This window comes from Oncorhynchus gorbuscha, linkage group LG04 (genome assembly GCF_021184085.1).
Source record: "Oncorhynchus gorbuscha isolate QuinsamMale2020 ecotype Even-year linkage group LG04, OgorEven_v1.0, whole genome shotgun sequence".
Classification (NCBI taxonomy): domain Eukaryota; kingdom Metazoa; phylum Chordata; class Actinopteri; order Salmoniformes; family Salmonidae; genus Oncorhynchus; species Oncorhynchus gorbuscha.
The window spans coordinates 52,820,619-52,842,016 of record NC_060176.1 but is presented as its reverse complement, the minus strand read 5'-3'; the positions used below and the strand labels follow the sequence as shown (position 1 = coordinate 52,842,016).

Genomic DNA, 21,398 nt, shown 5'->3' with positions numbered 1-21,398 from the left:
ACTGCTTCTTAACACAGCGCCATCCAACCCGGAAGCCAGCCGCACCAATGTGTCGGAGGAAACACCGTGCAACCTTGGATAGCGCGCACTGCACCCGGCCCGCCACAGGAGTCGCTGGTGCGCGTTGAGACAAGGATTTCCCTACTGGCCAAACCCTCCCTAACCCGCACGACGCTAGGCCAATTGTGCGTCGCCCTACAGACCTCCCGCTCGCGGACGGTTACGACAGAGCCTGGGCGCGAACCCAGTATCTGGTGGCGCAGCTGGCGCTGCAGTACAGCGACCCTTAACCACTGCGCCACGGGGGAGGCCCTACCCAGGTGATAGTTGATACCATGTCTCTACAGGCAGGCAGAGCAGAGAGATTCATGCGATTGAAGAACATGAACCTGCATGCATAGCCAATTTGATTAAGTGGCTATTTATTTATTTATTTATATCAGGATATTTTATACCTGCAATATTTGTATTGTTTTTTTTATTGGTTTTACCTCGTTGTCAAAATAACAAAAACACGTTATTATAACTGAAATTAAACGTTTCCACAAACATTTGCATATAAAAATCATAACTGGCACGCAGATCAGAAACAATTGTGAGGGGGGGCTCTTGATCTCTGGCTCCCTCGAGTCATTTGTGCCTTAATCATTTCATCAAACAGTGTGCTTAAAGCATCAGACAAGCGCAGTGCATAGTTGATTTTATTAAAACACACAGGGTGTGAATGTATGGAAAAATACACATTTAAAAATGTAGACCAATCGATTGAGTCGAAAGAACAGATGACTCAATTGACCAATACTGTTTTTAGGTTGGGACAGCTTTATGTTTAACCAATCAGCTGTCAGTGCAGAGTCAGTGCAGTACACGTTGAGTGCCCTTCTCTATAAGCATGCTGAAATTCAGTAGTTAACTTGTTCTCTGAAAAATAGCATTGTATTTGGTCAAACAACTCTCCATCAGTTTACTAAGAACAGGCAGCCAACTGATTGGGTGGCTGTTAGAGGCAGCAAAGGGTGCTATACTATTTTTAGGCAGTGGAATTACTTTAGCTTCCTTCTATGCCTGTGGACACATGCACTCATTTAGGCTTTGGCTAAAGTTATAGCAAATAGGTATGGAAATACAGAGTGAGATGTGTGTGGAAAATATGTTGATTTTTGAGTGAAAAGCTGACCTTGATAGCCTGGCCAAAGAAGCCCTTGCCCAGAACCTCTCCATGGATGAGGTCACAGGGGCGGAAGATGCGATGAGAGCAGCTGCTGGAGGAGCGCAGGGATTCAGAGCGCCCGATGTCCCGGGTCAAGATAGGGTGTTCCTTAGGGGAGGCTGGCCCAGGGGACTTACAGATGCTGTTGCTACGCCTTCCATTGACGGAGAGGAACAAAGGTCAGTAAGACATTGATCAGGTTCTACTGGAACAAATAAATAACTTTGTATCTCTCAATTTTTGCCCCAATGCTTAGACTCTCTCTCCCAAGGTTGGCTGGTTAAGCTGTACCTTAGAGACCTCCTCTTTAGGGTGGCATCATCCACCAGATCTGTCCTCTCCAGGACACTGTCAGAGGGTGAAGACAGGCGCATGCGGGAGGTGGCGGGGACCCCCAAGCGGTTGTGCAAGGACCCCAGTCTGAGCCTTTCCAACCGCTGCCTGACTGGATCGTACTCTATGAGCAGATGCAGCGTCTGACTGGTCCGATGAATGAGGTCCTCCACCTGAAACATAAATCAATCAGAATACATAATCTGCTAGGCCAAAGTCCTCTCTGACATAGTAACATGAGCAAGCAACACTAATGAGAGAGGTATAAGGCCTATACAGAACACAGGATGGAATTAGAACTAGGCAGGGTTCCAATGAGAAAAGGATCCGGATTCCTGACAACGCGAAGAGCTATCAAATTAACTTAAACTACATGACTTGAATGAAGCCAAATAATTTAAATTGGAATGCACCTTGTTGCAAACAGGAAAGGTGGGAACTAAAATGTAATTAGTGAATGCACCATTGGAATGAACATGGTTGAATGAGGTGTGTTGTGAGATTGTGTGTTGGAGTCCTTTCAGATGCCATCCTCTCCCAGCTAAAGAATGTTTAAATGAAGGCAGAATGAATGGAATGCAAAGACCACATGTTCCGAAATCTATTTTAGAGTAACAGTAACAAATACTTATGTAATAGTCACATTTTATACACCACTGGGTCACAACCGAATAGTCTGAATAGTTTCAATGTTTTATTATTCAGTGTACTGTCAAAAGCTGGATCCTGCAACTCACCTCTTCCTCCATCAGTGTTCCCACTGGAAGACCGTTGATCTCCAGAATCCGGTCACCAACATGGATGGCATTCCGAACCTCCGGGCTGATATGCATTCCTCTGACCCTGAGAGAAATACAGCACATAGCCATGTCAGTCTGGAGCACCAGTATCAAAATGAACTATGACTCCATATAGGACTGTCAACGGAGAGCTGGTTCTGTTGTCCAATCAGCAGTGAGCACCTGGACAATACAGAGGTGGGTGTGTCCGTCTGTCCACAACATCTCGTACATCTATCAGCTAATGAGAGACTCCTTTGCCTGACCTGGATCAAGACTATAATAAACACCAAAGTAAAGAGATGTGGGGTTTAACTTTTAAATCCAGATTACATAATCGTATTAGTAATGTACACACATCAGGACTAATGCCTTGTTATTTCAACAAACCTATAATCCGTTTCAGAACACGACTCACCCTGTCCCACTCAGGCCTAGATAGTGAAGGGTGTACAGATTCACTAGTTGTGTGTGACAGTTCAATCCACTCACTCTTTGACTTGAACGCTAGAGGAGCCGCTGGCAACGTCTCTTAGGACAGAGACAGAGAAGCCCCTCTTGCTGTTGGTGGCAGAGGGCATAGAGATGAGGGTGACCGTGTGGGGCAGAGAGCCCAGGGCCGAGTCAGCCGAACGCTTCTCCAACACGGGTGCCAGGACTACCTGCTTATAGCACTTCCCACTACACCGGGAGGAGGAGAGAGGAGAGAACAAACAAGGAATAAGGGGTATTGTTGTGGATAATTATGTTTTTTAAGTTCTTACCAGTTCTTAAAGTATTCAAAAGTGTTCATCAGTGTTTAAACATCAAATTATTCTACTTTCTTCCAACTTTCATCTGAGTACTTTTCTGCTAAATAATTTCCCTTTGGGGAACAATAACGTTTTATTGGAGAAAAAGGAGGGGTATGCAGAGAGTCGGACTATAGAGGGGACTCTACAGTGTGACAGACGCACCAGATTCCTAAAAGATCAATCAGAAAGAGTGATGTTGACGGTTTGCAATAACAAACACCACATTCCCTAGTTGCCTCTATCAACATCTGACCCAACACCATACTTACAAACAGAATCTGAACGAATAAAACCAACAATTCTGTGAGCAGTAGATAGTAAAACAACCCTCACCAGTACAGCTTGGATCGCTCCACCAAGGCGTAGGTGTCTCTGTCCTCGATGACCACCTTGCAGCTCAGACATACAAAGCATTCTGGGTGATAATTGTATTCTCCAGCCACCTGGAAGAACAGATAAAGGTGAGTTTGTCTCCTGGCTTTGATCTTTCCCATGGTGTTCCAGGTCCAAGCAGAGAATTCTTCAGGGTGATCCTGCTGTGCTGAGCTGTGTTGTACACTGTGTGGTGTTCTGTATTGTCCCGTGTTGGCGTGTGTGTTGTCCTCTCTTTGTGGCAGTAACACAGTCAGTAACAGCTGCTCCACTCTCAGCCTGTCTGGAATCTGCTATGATGTCATCTACCTCCCAGCTCCTAAGCCCTGCCTTTTCCAATCACAGCACACCTTGCTGACACTCTCACCTCACACCCTCGCCAACTTTTCTCACACCCTCTCGCTTACTCATTCCCTTTTTATCTACGGTCATCAACTTTTTATCCCTTTTATCTACTAACACACTCCCAATCTGTTGGCCCTGCACTCATGCTAAATTAAATCAACTTATCCATTATAGCTGTGAATTTCCAGACAATATCACGATACGATATGCATTGTGCTTCTATACATTTCACAATTTATCATGATTCAAAATGTATTGCGATTTGATACATAGATTGAATTGCAATTCAATGTTCCAAACATATTGCTCACTAGGTCTCTGCTGCAGAAGGGACAATCGAGAGTCATAATAAAAACGAGTTTTGATAAGTCATGGGGGAAAATAAGTGCTGAAAACATGGTACCTCAGCATTTAAGAAGATTGAGGCCAAACTAGAGAAATACTGAAGTAGCTAACGACTAGCCGACTAGCTAAAGTCAACTACCTAGCAAAAACTACCTTTTTTTGAGGGGAGAATCAATAGTCAAAAATAAATGTAACAAATTGCAAAACTCTACTGTATTGATTTTTTTTTTAACCCGATCCCCAATATTCACCCTCTAAAGCAAGGGACAAGTACAAACAGGGCCTGTGCCATAGCAGAGGGTCCTGAGGTTATACAATGCATTCGGAAAGTATTCAGACCCCTTTACTTTTTCCACATTTTGCTCCGTTACGGCCTTATTTCAAAAATGGATTAAATAAATAAAACATCCTCAATCTACACACAACCCCCCATAATGACAAAGCACAAACAGGTTTTTAGAAATCTTTGCAAATGTATTACAAATAACAAACAGAAATACCTTATTTACATAAGTATTCAGACCCTTTGCTATGAGACTCGAAATTGAGCTCAGGTGCATCCTGTTTCCATTGATGATCTTTGAGATGTTTCTACAACTTGGAGTCCACCTGTGGTAAATTCAATTGATTGGACATGATTTGGAAAGGCACACACCTGTCTATATAAGGTCCCACAGCTGACAGTGCATGTCCGAGCAAAAACCAAACTATGAGGTTGAAAGAATTGTCCATAGTGCTCCGAGACAAGAATGTGTCGAGGCACAGATCTGGGAAGGGTACCAAAAAATGTCTGCAGCATTGAAGGTCCAAGAACACAGTGGCCTCCATCATTCTTAAATGGAAGAAGTTTGGAACCACCAAGACTCTTCCTAGATTTGGCTACCGGCCAAACTGAGCAATCAGGGGAGAAGGTCCTTGATCAGGGAGGTGCCCAAGAACCCGATGGTCACTCTGTCAGAGCTCCAGAGTTCCTCTGTGGAGATGGGAGAACCTTCCAGGAGGACAACCATCTCTGCAGCACTCCACCTATCAGACCTTTATGGTAGAGTGGCCAGACGGAAGCCACTCCTCAGTAAAAGGCACATGACAGCCCGCTTGGAGTTTGCCAAAAGGCACCTAAAGGACTCAGACCATGAGAAAGAAGATTTTCTGGTCTGATGAAACCAAGATGGTGGTGGCAGCATCCTGCTGTGGAGAGGTTTTTTGGAGGCAGGGACTGGGAGACTAGTCAGGATCGAGGGAAGAATGAACGGTGCAAAATACAGAGAGAGATCCTTGATGAAGTCCTGAGCACTCCGGAGCAGCTTCTCAGACTGGTACTAAGATTCATCAATGAAGTACTGAGTTAAAGGTCTGAATACTTTTTATTTTTTAATACATTTACAAACATTTCTAAAAACCTGTTTTTGCTTTGTCATTATAGGGTATTTTGTGTAGATTGGGGGGGGGGGGGGGGGGACAGTTGAATCCATATTAGAATAAGCCTGTAACATAACAAAAGACGTGGAAAAAGTCAAGGGGTCTGAATATTTCCCAAATGCACTGTAGCGTTTGGCCAGTAACTGAAAGATCGCTCGTTCGAATACCCAAGTCGACAAGGTGAAAAATGTGTTGATGTGCCCTTATGCAAGGCACTTCTCCCTAATTTGCTCCAGGGGCACTGTGCTACTATGGCTGACCCTGTAAAATAACACATTTAACTGCAATTATCTGGTGGATGTGGCAATAAAACCTCAACCGCTCCCCCAATTCTTTCTTTTTAAGGCTGGGCAGGCAGCTGGAAACCTAAATATGAGGCCTGGAGAGTGTGGGGAGATAATCTACAGTATTAAGACTTCCAGCGGAGTCTTACGACTGCTGTTGTGCCAAGACGCAAGCTCTTCCCCCAGATGAATTCAAACAGGGAATAACGTATAAGGAATGTGAAGATATTAATGAAAACCTGTAGTCTTTGAAGTAGGATAACCTTTTCCATTACCCCCCCTGCTGTTCATTGTATGCTGCTATGAGTAAGACTGTTGGGAAATGATATTGTTGCCGTTGCAGGCAGCAGTGAGATTAGGCAGGGTGATGTAAGCCATGTGTGCATCTGTGGCTGTGCCTCCCACCCTCCAGGCTGGAGCATTACCACACTGACCCCAGTCAGACACAGCCTGAAGGAGCCACAGCTAGACACACATGGCTGTGTCATAGTCCATAGGTGGCTGTGTGTGTGCAGGCTCTCTCAGAGGGGAGGCTAGGCTAGTGTGCATTTGTGTGTGTGTATGACCAACATGACTCCAGAGGAAATGTCTCTTACACAACACACTTGAGGTCATTTTCCCATCTCATCCAAATAAAAGGGAACAAAAAAGGATCTTACAACGTGTCAGATTTACAACGTGTCAGATTTACAACGTGTCAGATTTACAACGTGTCAGATTTACAACGTGTCAGATTTACAACGTGTTTTACAGTAAGCAAAATTGAAGAAAACAAATGTCATGCCACGATCTCCTAATTAGGAGAACTGAATGCAGTTTTGTGCCGAAACCTGCCCATCAAACACACAACGGTCATAAGTAGCTGCCTGCTCCACACTGCTCTCCTCTCCTGAAAGACCCAACATCCATACGATTTTACGCCGTGTTGGTTCGGCTGCTATCTAAGAGAAGCCTGCCAATTAAACTCTGCCAGAAATACTTGGCATGTCACTTTCAGAGCCAATGTGGCCAAGAACAAATAGAAAGGCCCATTGTGTGTTTTGCTTACTGGCAAACTTCTTGCTCTAAAAAAAGAATACTTTTGGGACCCCCTTTAATCCAGTTGAAGAGAAAGCATCCTTTTGTGACCAACAATTGTTTGTGCCAGCAGCAGTTTAATTTAGACCTGATTTAAATTGGGCCAATAACACTGTTAAAATGAAGTTTCACAGCACTCCAACCCCATGCATGAGGCATGGGCATTCCATAGCACTGATGAAACAACAAGAAAGCTAACCAATATCCAGCCTTCAGTGACTCTTCCATATCATAACCATGAGCTCATGGTCTAATCCTGGAAGATAAACATAGATTTGACAATCGCAGTAGACCATAACCATTCTAACCTTCCCTTAATAACAGATAGTCGATCTTTCAAAAACCATCCCCAATAAACAGTGTGGTGGTCTGGTGGTGCAGTGTGCGTAGTATCCATTGACTTTCCACCGCAGTGGACCGAATCAGGTGATGGACTGGCTCCAAAATCACTCCATGTTCTCAGTTTTCACCCCAAAGATTGTGCTGGAGGAAGTGAACTGTGGAGACTGTACAGAGACCAGAGCAGGGCCATGATGGGGGACCTAACTAATACACACATTGTGATGGGGAACCTAACTTCCACAGATTCAGAGAGAAGGTTCAGGTCCAGTTGGCGATCTTTCAAAGCAACCAGGATGCAAAGTATGGCTGCTCAGTGTGGGTGATTACTTGTTGAGCCATAGCCCAGCCCCCATGACCTCGTCTGTACATAAGTATTGACCTCAATCACCAAGGAGATGTTTGTTACAACACAGATGAGGGACAGGGGACAGGGGGCAGGGGTAAAGCTGACAGTTCCATCATTTGTGTACATAGAGGAAAAACAGATCCTATTAGACCACAAACCCCTGAACTCAAATCAAAAGAACAGTGATTCACTGTGAACTGGTGTTATTTGAGTATGGCCCTACACATCTAACCTCTGAATCCAATGGTAACCTTGACAGTTAATTATTATTCAAATATTATATTAATGTACAGCTTTGTCATTGCCTGGACACAACCCTTAGCCGTGGTATATTGGCCATATACACCACAAACCCCGAGGTGCCTTATTGCTATTATAAACTGGTTACCAACGTAATTTGAGCAGTAAAAATAAAAGTTGTGTCATACCCGTGGTCTGATATACCACGGCTGTCAGCCAAATCAGCATTCAGGGCTCAAACCACCCAGTTTATAATTAAGCAATAAGGCACGAGGGGGTGTGGTATATGACCAATATAACACGGCTAAGGGCTATTCTTAAGCACAACATTGCGGAGTGCCTGGATACAGCCCTTAGCCACAGTACATTGGCCATATACCACACCCCCTCATGCCTTATTGCTATTATAAACTGGTTAATAAAATGTTTTGTCATACCCGGGGTATACGGTCTGATATACCAGGGCTGGAACCACACAGTTAATAACGGTTCTTCGCCAACACTGTCCTCTTCATGTTCCATGAGATCCAAGTGAACCAAGCTAGAAGCCTACTGCATCATAATACCTGATACTCTGGATCCTGGGCCAAACAGGGTTCATCTTGATTTCACACGGGGCAACTTACCATGGCAGGTCCAATCATGAGCAGAGAACAGCCATGACACAGCTCCCCAAACTTCTCCCAGTAGTGTTTACGGCAGTACAGCTTGCCATTCTTCTCATAGTACCAGTTGGTCAGGTGGTCACAGCATTCCGAGCACCTGTGGATGGGAAAACACACTTCATGACCTCTGCAGGAAATGAAGGGAGTAGAGTGGACAGACAAATCCTTTCAGTGGAGACCATATCAAGCGTAAAGCAATCTGTTTCAAGGCCATTCAAAGGAGACTCACTACAAAGCCTGGGTGCATTATTTCAAAGACAAGTTGACAATCTCAAAGGCTTGTGTTAGACTCCTGAAAGATTCCAATTGAGCAGAGAGTCCACTCTCAAACAATGAAGGAGTCTGTGAGCGTTCACGTATTGACTGAACTGAGAGATTTGACATACACATATAGAAACAAATAAACAAGACACAAAGCTAGAGCAGAAATACCCTGAAAAAGACCCTGAAAGAAAACAGCATTTGACAAAGACAAATATGCTTAGTGTGCGATCGAAGTCAGGTAACTTGGGAAATAGTTTAACCAACGCCAAAACAGTTAACCAGACTTGTCTGTAAACTTTCCCTCAACCAAACAACCAACAAAGTGAGTGTGGAGGTAAAAGTATGCTTTAATGAGAGGAACTGGCACATTAGACACAGTGCAGCAGAAGCCATTCATCATGTGAGAAATGACACTGGTGAACATAATACTTTCCACTCCCATGTTGCACTGGAGTGCAGCGGTTGCTTCAGGCCTTTCTTTAGAAGGACGGTATGTACTCGTCTCTGATCGTCAGGTACGATGAAGAAGTAGGCTACCTTGTTCCTGAGACATGTCACGTCTCATTGGTGTGCTCCAGCACAAGGTGGGCAACACTGAGAACAGGGTGACTAGTGACTACACACACAGTGTCTACCGGAGGGATGTGGTTTCAGAGAAGAATGAAGCGATAAGCAGTAGACGGTGGGAAACAATGGTCATTAACCTGGTACTAAATACCAGCAACCAACACCAAACACTGCCCTCAGCCCTCCCTGTCCACAGCCACATTCCAGCATCTTAATATGTTCCAGATGTTTCTGGAGAGGCTGCAGCACCTTTCGGACAGAAACCCTGACAACCATCTACAGCCCGGTGAAGGGGTATCAACTTAAATTGTGGTTAATACAATGATTAGACCAATTATCCTGCCATGCCACTACTCAAGAGCGGATTGATCCACATCCTTGACTGGTGTGAAACTTGGCAAATCAGGCAGAAAAGTATGGCTCGGACTTAGTCACGAAACGTTCAGAGTTAGAAATGCTGAAGTTGCAGAGAGAGCACCTTCAGGCTCTGAGCGCACCTTCCGAAAGTTTCACAGGTTATGCAAAATGGTGGCACCAGGTTAAGCTGTGTCAGGCACACAATCAATTCCACACCTCTGTCAACGAGATGAAGGCACGACACTGGCAACCCACTTACACAGACAGCTCCCTGTGAAGGTCTGGGGATTTGCTGTAGTTTTGCCCACTGCTGGCCTGGGTCTGTGGATCACAGTGATCTCTGAACCCTGCAGTAGAGCTAATCGCAATTGATCAGCCTTTGGAGAGACAATCCACTCCTGGAGATTAGGTAAATCAATTCCCTTTTACAATGGTTCATTCTTTAACACAATGTTAATTACTGGGTAAACCTTACAGAGGTGGTTAATAGCTTCTGGTAAATTGTGTGAGGAAATGCAGCCCACACACAGAAATGAAAGCAAGAATAGGTAAGCAGGAAAAGAGTGAAAAGGAGGTTTCCGGGCCTTCCTGTGCACAGAGGGATTATGTGGAAAAGCAGAGGTGGTCTGAAAGTCTGTCCAGATAAAGATCAACATTCTGACAGAATGTTGACGAGACAATACGCCCCGGTTACAAAACGAGACTAAACAAGTGACAAAAAAAGGAACTGCATTTTAAAAACACGAGTCTTTTTCCTCCTCTATACTCTCCTCTGTGAACAACAGTTTAGTCTGCTAGCCAATCTGTGGTCAGTAGTAGTGTCCTACCTGCATATTGCCTGTGTACTCATGGCTGTCTGTTTGCTAGGCATGCACTGTATGGGAGTATTTTTTATAACAGTCACGGAAACAAACAGAAACAGAAGGCAACGACGAACTACACTGACAAACACGCACGCGACAAGTGTGAAGAATGTGGTGCCCCGGACAGACGAGTCTCACAAGGGCCCCAGGTATGCTGCAGGGTAAACAACTTTCACTGTAAAACTGAACAAAGTAACCTTGGCTGGTCCCTGTTGAGTCACTGTGTCCTCCCTCCCTGTCATTCCAAAACAACCCAATACCTCATGACAAACATTGGTTGTCAATCCCAGTGTAGGGGATGACAGATAACTGAAGATTACAGTCATGTCTCTGAAGAAATAATCGTTGTTTTGGCCTTTAGACTATCTGACCTTACAAACACCTCAATCAGCAGAGTAAACAACACGGGTGCCATTTCTTATCCAATAAGGGAAAAAAAGGGGGGAAAAAAGAAGAGAAAAATCTGTCTCAGGTGAGAGGAAGGACTGGTCCTCCAACAATGCTATGAACAAACACCAATGGGAAAACATTACTTATTCCATTTCCTCAATTCCACTATACCTGTGGAAGGCCAACTTTAATGCCTTTTGTTGTAGTGTACTATAATACATACTTAAGTTTTCTATGATGAAAACTGACACTAAGCACTAGGCCTATGGGGAAGCAGTGTCGTAGTAATGCAAACAAGAAACACTAGTTCAAGATGCCATAACACGGAACTTAACCCGAAACCTCTCAAACTTTATCATATGTATTAATGGACTGCATGTACAACTTTCAATGTTAGCCAACGAAGATCCAATTTAATAACAACATATCAAGAACACAATAGCACACATTGCAATCATGGTTGGTATTGGTCAATGCAGGTCTGGCTGTTATCAAGGGACTCATGAGTAACCAAACCAAAGCAAACCAGCCAGAGCAGTGGCCACCAGATCATTGGCTAAGTGAAAGCACATTTTCATTTCAGAAGGCAACCAATGTGAACAGAGAGTAACAGCTCAAGTCAAAACACATCAACGTTACATTATTGGACCCCACAGACAATTAACAAGGGGAAAGTACTATCATTATGACTTGAGCCAGAAGGCTTCAACTCTTTTAGAGGACTAACATCGACTCATAAAGGACAGTCCTTTGGGACAACGCAAAATCCAGTTTTCCCTGGGAAAAACAAAGGACTCTGTGCAGTGTCGGGAGCAGCTGGCCCACGACTCTGAATCGCTGTCTAGGAATGTGGCAGCGGGGCACACACACTGTCTAGTCTAGTCTTTACCTATACATTCGTCTGAATGTCAGCTTTACTGGAACAGGGATAACGTCAGCCTTTCACAATGCTGCACAACTTGGGGGAGGTGCAGGACTGTGTGCACAATAGGAGCCAGGGGTAACATGGAAAAGGAAACTACTGTAGTTGCTTTAAAGTTAGACAATGTCCCACACGGAGAGTGAAAGGAATTGTGTCCTCCATGGACAAAATTTGTGTATAACATTTGACAAAAACAGGACTTTTGTCATCTCAAAGTACCAGAAAATGCGCAGATTTGGGGCCAGGGGGTCTGACTACTGAGGGCTAAACTCCAGCACACTTGGCTGAGCGTCAGTACGGTAGTCTGGCTCGATGGCGGTTTTTCCCAAAGCAGATGCTCCATCTAAAGTGTTAATTTCACAGAAAATGACTGAGGTGGTCTTGGGCAGGAACAGAGAAGGAGGAGGGGGAGAGAGACAAAGGGGCAATTCCACGGTAACAGAATGACGCAGAGACTGATTTTTCTATTTAAAAAGGTTTGGACATCACAGTACAGCAGAGTACAGCACAGCAAAGTATCGTTCAGTACAGTAAAATATACAGTACTCGTGTGCTCTACTGTACTAAACTCTACAGTATTGTACTGACCGATACGCCACTCTTCACTGTACAGTACTATACTCTACTTTTCTGTACGAACTTGTGAAACAGTAGTCTATGCCTGGTTAAAATTTGGACTGACCAAATTACAATTTCTCAACGTCCATGGACATCCGGTGGCGGTCAGAGCTCAGCGGGTGAGAGGGCTGGTTACAGTAAATGGAAAGAGAGGAGGCTCATGGGTAGGTGTCAGCGATATTAACAAGAAAGCGGGGAGAGAGAGAGAGAGTTACCGATTTAGTAACAGAATGACTCATTTTAAATCATAAACCAAATTGTATCAGTAAAATCAATAACTAATTAGTAGGTCTACCTTGTTACGTCTGAACTTCCATTATCCTCCCTTTTCATGAGGGAGAGAAATGTGAAATTTGACTTTCTGCTAGATGTTCTCAGACCCCTTTTCCATATGTTAGACCAGAAATCAAAGCCTTTACATAATCAAGATTTTTAGTATGGAAAATGGTTGAACAATATATATGCCTTAATTGACTCTTAGCTTTTATTATTCACCAAATTGGATGAACTTCACATGTTAAGTTCTCATGGGGCTTTTTACATGGAAATGCCCAGACACAGACTGACAGCGAGAGAGTGAGAATTGCACAGCTGTATCAAGGACTTGGCTTTTGAACTGACACACGGTTCAGTGGTTCTATAAAAGAGCCATTATAGAAAAAGAGAAAGAGACCCACATCCTGGGTTATATAAGGACACTGTTGCTGAAAAGCTTTGTTTGAAATTTGAGTGCTTGGGCTAAGGAACACTCACAGATTTCAAGCTCCTTCTACCCAAGGGAGACTACTGAAATGATATGATGTGAATTTGGCGTCCTCTTAGGCTTTATTCCTAATTAATTTATTACATTCAGGGGGAATCCAGAGCTCTAGAAAAACAGCTCTACTTTATTCAGTTCCATTCAACTATTCATCAGTTCTATTCTTTCATTCGTGTTACGTCACGTTGTGTGCTGGATGGGCACAGTGAGTGTCAGAAATACACTCCCTCTCCTGATTATATGAACAGAGCTGCTGTGACTCTGCCCTCAATCCCAACTTTCCATTCCACAAAAACGCTGTGGGGCGAATCATCATCTAGACCATGACTCTTGGACTGCTTATCTAACTGAAGCACCATCATCACATCTATACATTCTCTTCTGGGAAAACAAAACCGGAGTGATCGTATTTCACAAAGAGCTATGGGAGCTAAAAATGGTTTTTATTTGAGCGTCTGTACATATTGTCCTACCATATTGACCTCTGTTCATCCCAAGTCTAGAGGGTTATCACTGTCACTGGGGGCCAGTGACCGGAGAATGCCAGACAGTCTCAATCCTGACAATGACTAAGCCACAGGACGAAGAGAAACTGCTAGGGCCAAAGTCCACAAGGCCGGAGAGAGAGGTGGTGGGATCCTCTGTGTCCCTGTGACCCATGCAAATTCATGTGCGAATAATGCCTCATGTCTATTATTTTCCACCTTTAATAAGGCAAAAGGAAAACAAATATCTACCACCTAATTACAATGGTTTGAAGAAAAAAAAGTAGAATGGTGGTATCAGCAAATGGGATTTGAGTGATTAGATTTTCAATAAGTACTGTAATTGAGTTCTGCGTTACTGTAGAATAGTTTGAACACTGAACAGAGACATTCCTGCCGAAAATGATGATGAAACATTTCACAGGACAGGTAGGATTCTGTAGGACTACCCACAAGTCCATTTCTAAAGAATCCCTGAAATTGTCAAAAGCTGTATGTTGACCAGCAAAACAGTCCATTGTTGACGTCAATGCTGCTTATTTAATGTCAAAACAGTTCTAATGCGTAGTGCAAACAGCACGTGATTCCTACAATAAATTGTCAATTAAATAAATCAGTGAATATAACTGAAATCCACATTTAAAAGTATGACTTACTGAAAACAGGTATTGTGCCAAGTTCCTTGCAGAACTTTCACATTGAATGCATCTTGAATCACTCCTCCGCAACCCGCACAGTGGCGTCCATGTGTGCCTGTAGGGTTCAAGGATTTCGTTAAAGGAAAAGCATACTCCATCCATCCATCCATAAAAGTGATATCACAGTAGCAATGAATTTCTGAATATGTTTTGTTGACTGAACAAAGGTGTGGCTCATACATGTGATGTTGATGTGAGCCATTTCCCCTCAGGGAAATAATTGTCATGGGCCCTTAGATCCTCAAAAAGTTCTACAGCTGCACCATTGAGAGCATCTTGACTGGCTGCATCACCGCTTGGTATGGCAACTGCTTGACATTTGACTGCAAGGCACTACAGAGGGTAGTGCGTACGGCACAGTACATCACTGGGGCAGCGCTCCCTGCCATCCAGGACCTCTAAACCAGGTGGTTTCAGAGGAAGGCCTTTAAAAATAGTCAAAGACTCCAGCCAACCAAGTCATAGACTGTTTTGCTACTACACAGCAAGCGGTACTGATAAAGTCTGGAACCAAAAGGACCCCTGAACCCCCAAGCAATAAAACTTAAATAGTTAGCCAAAAAGTCCGTGTAGCTATCTGCATTGACCATTTTTGCACTATTTTGACTCATCACATACGCTGCTGCTACTGTTAATTATCTATCCTGTTGCCTAGTCACTTCACCCCTACCTACACTACATGACCAAACGTATGTGGACACCTGCTTGTCGAACATCTCATTCCAAAATCATGGACATTAATATGGAGTTGATCTCCCATTTGCTGCTATAACAGCTACCACTCTTCTGGGAAGGCTTGACACTAGAGATGTTGGAACATTGCTGCGGGTACTTGTTTGAATTCAGCCAAAATACCATTAATGAGGTCGGGCACTGATGTCAGGCGATTAGGCCTGGCTCGCAGTCGGCATTCTAATTCATCCCAAAGGTGTTCGATGGGGTTGAGGTTAGGGCTTTGTGCAGGCCAGTCAAGGCCAGGAATTGGACAAATTGACTAGTTGGAAAGGTGGCATTCTATGAAGGTGCCACGTTGAAAGTTACTGAGCTCTTCATTTACGGCCATTCTAATGCCAGTGTTTGTCTATTGAGATTGCATGGGTGTGTGCTCGATTTCATACACCTGTCAGCAACGGGTGTGGCTGAAATAGCCAAATTCACTAATTTGAAGGTTGGTCCACATACTTTTGACCACGTAGTATATATGTACAGTTGAAGTCAGAAGTTTACATACACTGAGGTTGGAGTCATTAAAACTCGTTTTTCAACCACTCCACAATTTCTTGTTCACAAACTACAGTTTTGGCAAGTCAGTTAGGACATCTACTTTGTACATGACAAGTAATTTTCCCAACAATTGTTTACAGACATGTTATTTCACTGTATCACAATTCCAGTGGGTCAGAAGTTTACATGCACTAAGGTGACTGTGCCTTTAATCAGCTTGGAAAAATCCAGAAAATTATGTCATGGCTTTAGAAGCTTCTGACAGGCTAATTGACATCATTTGATTCAGTTGGAGGTGTACCCGTGGATGTATTTCAAGGCCTACCTTCAAACTCAGTGCCTCTTTGCTTGACATCATGGGAAAATCGAGAAGAAAATTCAGCCAAGACCTCAGAAAAAAAGGTAGACCTCAACAGGTCTGGTTCATCATTGGGAGCAATTTCCAAATGCCTGAAGTTACCATGTTCATCTGTACAAACAATAGTATGCAAGTATAAACACCATGTGACCACCCAGCAGTCATACCGCTCAGGAAGGAGACGTGTCACCTAGAGATGAACATACTGTGGTGCAAAAAGTACAAATCAATCCCAGAACACCAGCAAAGGACATTGTGAAGATGCTGGAAGAAACAGGTACAAAAGTATCTACAGTGGGGCAAAAAAGTATTTGGTCAGCCACCAATTGTGCAAGTTCTCCCACTTAAAAAGATGAGGCCTGTAATTTTCATCATAGGTACACTTCAACTATGACAGACAAAATGGGAAGAAATCCAGAAAATCACATTGTAGGATTTTAAATGAATTTATTTGCAAATTATGGTGGAAAAATAAGTATTTGGTCACCTACAAACAAGCACAATTTCTGGCTCTCACAGACCTGTAACTTCTTCTTTAAGAGGCTCTTCTGTCCTCCACTTGTTACCTGTATTAATGGGACCTGTTTGAACTTGTTATCAGTATAAAAGACACCTGTCCAGAACCTCAAACAGTCACACTCTACTATGGCCATGACCAAAGAGCTGTTAAAGGACACCAGAAACAAAATTGAAGACCTGCACCAGGCTGGGAAGACAATCTGCAATAGGTAAGCAGCTTGGTTTGAAGAAATCAACTGTGGGAGCAATTATTAGGAAATGGAAGACATACAAGACCACTGATAATCTCCCTCGATCTGGTGCTCCAAGCAAGATCTCACCCCGTGGGGTCAAAATGATCACAAGAACGGTGAGCAAAAATCCCAGAACCACACGGGGGGACCTAGTGAATGACCTGCAGAGAGCTGGGACCAAAGCAACAAAGCCTAACACCAGTAACACACTAAGCCACCAGGGACTCAAATCCTGCAGTGCCAGACGTGTCCCCCTGCTTAAGCCAGTACATGTTCAGGCCCGTCTGAAGTTTGCTAGAGAGCATTTGGATGATCCAGAAGAAGATTGGGAGACTGTCATATGGTCAGAAGAAACCAAAATAACTTTTGGTAAAAACTCAACTCGTCGTGTTTGGAGGACAAAGAATGCTGAGTTGCATCCAAAGAACACCATACCTACTGTGAAGCATGGGGGTGGAAACATCATGCTTTGGGGCTGTTTTTCTGCAAGAGGACCAGGACGACTGATCTGTGTAAAGGAAAGAATGAATGGGGCCATATATCGTGAGATTTTGAGTGAAAACCTCCTTCCATCAGCAAGGGCATTAAAGATGAAACGTGGCTGGGTCTTTCAGCATGACAATGATCCCAAACACACCGTCCAGGCAATGAAGGAGTGGCTTCGTAAGAAGCATTTCAAGGTCCTGGAGTGGCCTAGCCAGTCTCCAGATTTCAACCCCATAGAAAATCTTTGGAGGGAGTTGAAAGTCCATGTTGCCCAGCAACAGCCCCAAAACATCACTGCTCTAGAGGAGATCTGCATGGAGGAATGGGCCAAAATACCAGCGACAGTGTGTGAAAACCTTGAAGACTTACAGAAAACGTTTGACCTCTGTCATTGCCAACAAAGGGTATATAACAAAGTATTGAGAAACTTTTGTTATTGACCAAATACTTATTTTCCACCATAATTTGCAAATAAATTCATTAAAAATCCTACAATTTTTTTTTTCATTTTGTCTGTCATAGTTGAAGTGTGCCTATAATGAAAATGACAGGCCTCTCTCTCATCTTTTTAAGTGGGAGAACCTTGCACAATTGGTGGCTGACTAAATACTTTTTTGCCCCACTGTATATCCACAGTAAAACGAGTCCTGTATCGACATAACCTAAAAGGCCGCTCAGCAAGGAAGAAGCCACTGCTCCAAAATCACCATAAAAAAGCCAGACTACAGATTGCGGCAGGGTAGCCTTGTGGTTAGAGCGTTGGGCTAGTAACCGGAAGGTTGCAAGTTCAAATCCTCCGAGCTGACAAGGTACAAATCTGTCATTCTGCCCCTGAACCCACTGTTCCTTGGCCGTCAATGAAAATAAGAATGTGTTCTTAACTGACCTGCCTAGTTAAATAAAAGGTATAAAAATAAATAAATAAAACTGCAAAATCGGCACCCAAAAATACAGATTTCCGATTGTTATGAAAACTTGAAAATCGGCCATTCCAATTAAAATCGGTCTAATCCTAACTGACATAAGGCAGGGAATTTTTACTAGGATTAAAATGGCAGGAATTGTGAAAAACTGAGTTTAAATGTATTTGGCTAAGGTGTATGTAATCGTCTGACTTCAACTGCATATACCACCCTCAATAACCTCGTACCCTTGCACATCAACTCGTACCCGTGTTTATAGCCAAGCTATCGGTACTCATTGTGTATTTATTTATCATGCTATTATTTCTCTCTGCATTGTTGGGAAGGGCCTGTTCTCGCGTCTTGTGACGGCCGGCCGCCCAACAACCTGCCCGCTTGACCCTATCCCCTCCTCTCTTCTCCAGACCATTTCCGGAGACCTTCTCCCTTACCTCACCCCGCTCATCAACTCATTCCTGACCGTTGGCTACGTCCCTTCCGTCTTCAAGAGAGCGAGAGTTGCACCCCTTCTGAAAAAACCTACACTCGATCCCTCCGATGTCAACAATTACAGACCAGTATCCCTTCTTTCTTTTCTCTCCAAAACTCTTGAACGTGCCGTCCTTGGCCAGCTCTCCCGCTATCTCTCTCTGAATGACCTTCTTGATCCAAATCAGTCAGGTTTCAAGACTAGTCATTCAACTGAGACTGCTCTCCTCTGTGTCACGGAGGCGCTCCGCACTGCTAAAGCTAACTCTCTCTCCTCTGCTCTCATCCTTCTAGATCCTTCTAGATCTATCGGCTGCCTTCGATACTGTGAACCATCAGATCCTCCTCTCCACCCTCTCCGAGTTGGGCATCTCCGGCGCGGCCCACGCTTGGATTGCGTCCTACCTGACAGGTCGCTCCTACCAGGTGGCGTGGCGAGAATCTGTCTCCTCACCACGCGCTCTCACCACTGGTGTCCCCCAGGGCTCTGTTCTTGGCCCTCTCCTATTCTCGCTATACACCAAGTCACTTGGCTCTGTCATAACCTCACATGGTCTCTCTTATCATTGCTATGCAGACGACACACAATTAATCTTCTCCTTTCCCCCTTCTGATGACCAGGTGGCGAATCGCATCTCTGCATGTCTGGCAGACATATCAGTGTGGATGACGGATCACCACCTCAAGCTGAACCTCGGCAAGACGGAGCTGCTCTTCCTCCCGGGGAAGGACTGCCCGTTCCATGATCTCGCCATCACGGTTGACAACTCCATTGTGTCCTCCTCCCAGAGCGCCAAGAACCTTGGCGTGATCCTGGACAACACCCTGTCGTTCTCAACTAACATCAAGGCGGTGGCCCGTTCCTGTAGGTTCATGCTCTACAACATCCGCAGAGTACGACCCTGCCTCACACAGGAAGCGGCGCAGGTCCTAATCCAGGCACTTGTCATCTCCCGTCTGGATTACTGCAACTCGCTGTTGGCTGGGCTCCCTGCCTGTGCTATTAAACCCCTTCAACTCATCCAGAACGCCGCAGCCCGTCTGGTGTTCAACCTTCCCAAGTTCTCTCACGTCACCCCGCTCCTCCGTTCTCTCCACTGGCTTCCAGTTGAAGCTCGCATCCGCTACAAGACCATGGTGCTTGCCTACGGAGCTGTGAGGGGAACGGCACCTCAGTACCTCCAGGCTCTGATCAGGCCCTACACCCAAACAAGGGCACTGCGTTCATCCACCTCTGGCCTGCTCGCCTCCCTACCACTGAGGAAGTACAGCTCCCGCTCAGCCCAGTCAAAACTGTTCGCTGCCCTGGCCCCCCAATGGTGGAACAAACTCCCTCACGACGCCAGGACAGCGGAGTCAATCACCACCTTCCGGAGACACCTGAAACCCCACCTCTTTAAGGAATACCTAGGATAGGTTAAGTAATCTCTCTCACCCCACCTAAGTTTTAGATGCACTATTGTTAAGTGACTGTCCCACTGGATGTCATAAGGTGAATGCACCAATTTGTAAGTCGCTCTGGATAAGAGCGTCTGCTAAATGACTTAAATGTAATGTAATGTAATGCCTGTAAGTAAGCATCTCACTTAGTCCACACCTGTTGTTTACGAAGCATGTGACAAATAACATTTTATCTACTCTTTTTGCATAGTCACATTTTTCTTAAGGAAATAAGAAGATAGGGAAATACCTGCAATTCTGAGTAATTGCAAATACCATGGTTATAGGGGTACTGTTTTTTTGTTTGTTGCTGTGTTATTCTAATCCACTATGTACAGTGCCTCCAGAAAGTATTCACAGCACTTGACTCTTTCCACATTTTGTTGTGTTAGACTGAATTTAAAATGGATTAAATGTTGATTTTGTGTCAATGGCCTGCCTACACACACACACACACACACACACACAACCCCATAACGTCAAAGTGGAATGATTATTTTAGAATTTTTTTACAAAGCTGAAATGTCGAGTCAATAAGGATTCAACTCCTTTGCTATGGCAAGCCTAAATAAGTTCAGGAGTAAACATTTGCTTAACAAGTCATAAAAAGTTGCCTGGACTCACTCTTTGTGCAATAATAGTGTTTAACATGATTTTTTGTATGACTACCTCATCTCTGTACCCCACGCATACAATTCATCTGTATGGTCCCTCATTCAAGCAGTGAATTTCAATAACAAAGGCCAGGGAGGTTTTCCAATGCCTTGCAAAGAAGGGCCCCTATTGGTAAAAATAAAAACGCATACATTGAATATCCCTTTGAGCATGGTGAACTGACAGTGCCTTGCGAAAGTATTCGGCCCCATTGAACTTTGCGACCTTTTGCCACATTTCAGGATTCAAACATAAAGATATAAAACTGTATTTTTTTGTGAAGAATCAACAACAAGTGGGACACAATCATGAAGTGGAACGACATTTATTGGATATTTCAAATGACACTTTTTATGGATATCTTTAAGAAATGGCTTTCTTCTTGCCACTCTTCCATAAAGGCCAGATTTGTGCAATATACGACTGATTGTTGTCCTATGGACAGAGTCTCCCACCTCAGCTGTAGATCTCTGCAGTTCATCCAGAGTGATCATGGGCCTCTTGGCTGCATCTCTGACCAGTCTTCTCCTTGTATGAGCTGAAAGTTTAGAGGGACGGCCAGGTCTTGGTAGATTTGCAGTGGTCTGATACACTCCTTCCATTTCAATATTATCGCTT

At 44.1% G+C, this 21,398-nt stretch overlaps 1 protein-coding gene across 2 annotated transcripts in view; it reads right to left on the bottom strand.

Moving 5' to 3' along the window:
• LOC124034261 (LIM domain kinase 2-like) overlaps window positions 1-21,398 on the bottom strand; it is a 68,948-nt gene that overhangs the window by 8,452 nt on the left and 39,098 nt on the right. For both annotated transcript variants that reach the window (XM_046347194.1, XM_046347193.1), the window contains exons 2-8: window positions 14,434-14,530; window positions 8,513-8,648; window positions 3,450-3,559; window positions 2,815-3,003; window positions 2,281-2,386; window positions 1,502-1,716; window positions 1,178-1,364 (exon numbers count right to left, since the gene is read on the bottom strand). In XM_046347194.1, coding sequence (XP_046203150.1) covers window positions 1,178-1,364; window positions 1,502-1,716; window positions 2,281-2,386; window positions 2,815-3,003; window positions 3,450-3,559; window positions 8,513-8,530 — 825 coding nt within the window. In that variant the 5' untranslated portion in view covers window positions 8,531-8,648; window positions 14,434-14,530. The remainder of the gene's footprint in view (window positions 1-1,177; window positions 1,365-1,501; window positions 1,717-2,280; window positions 2,387-2,814; window positions 3,004-3,449; window positions 3,560-8,512; window positions 8,649-14,433; window positions 14,531-21,398) is intronic.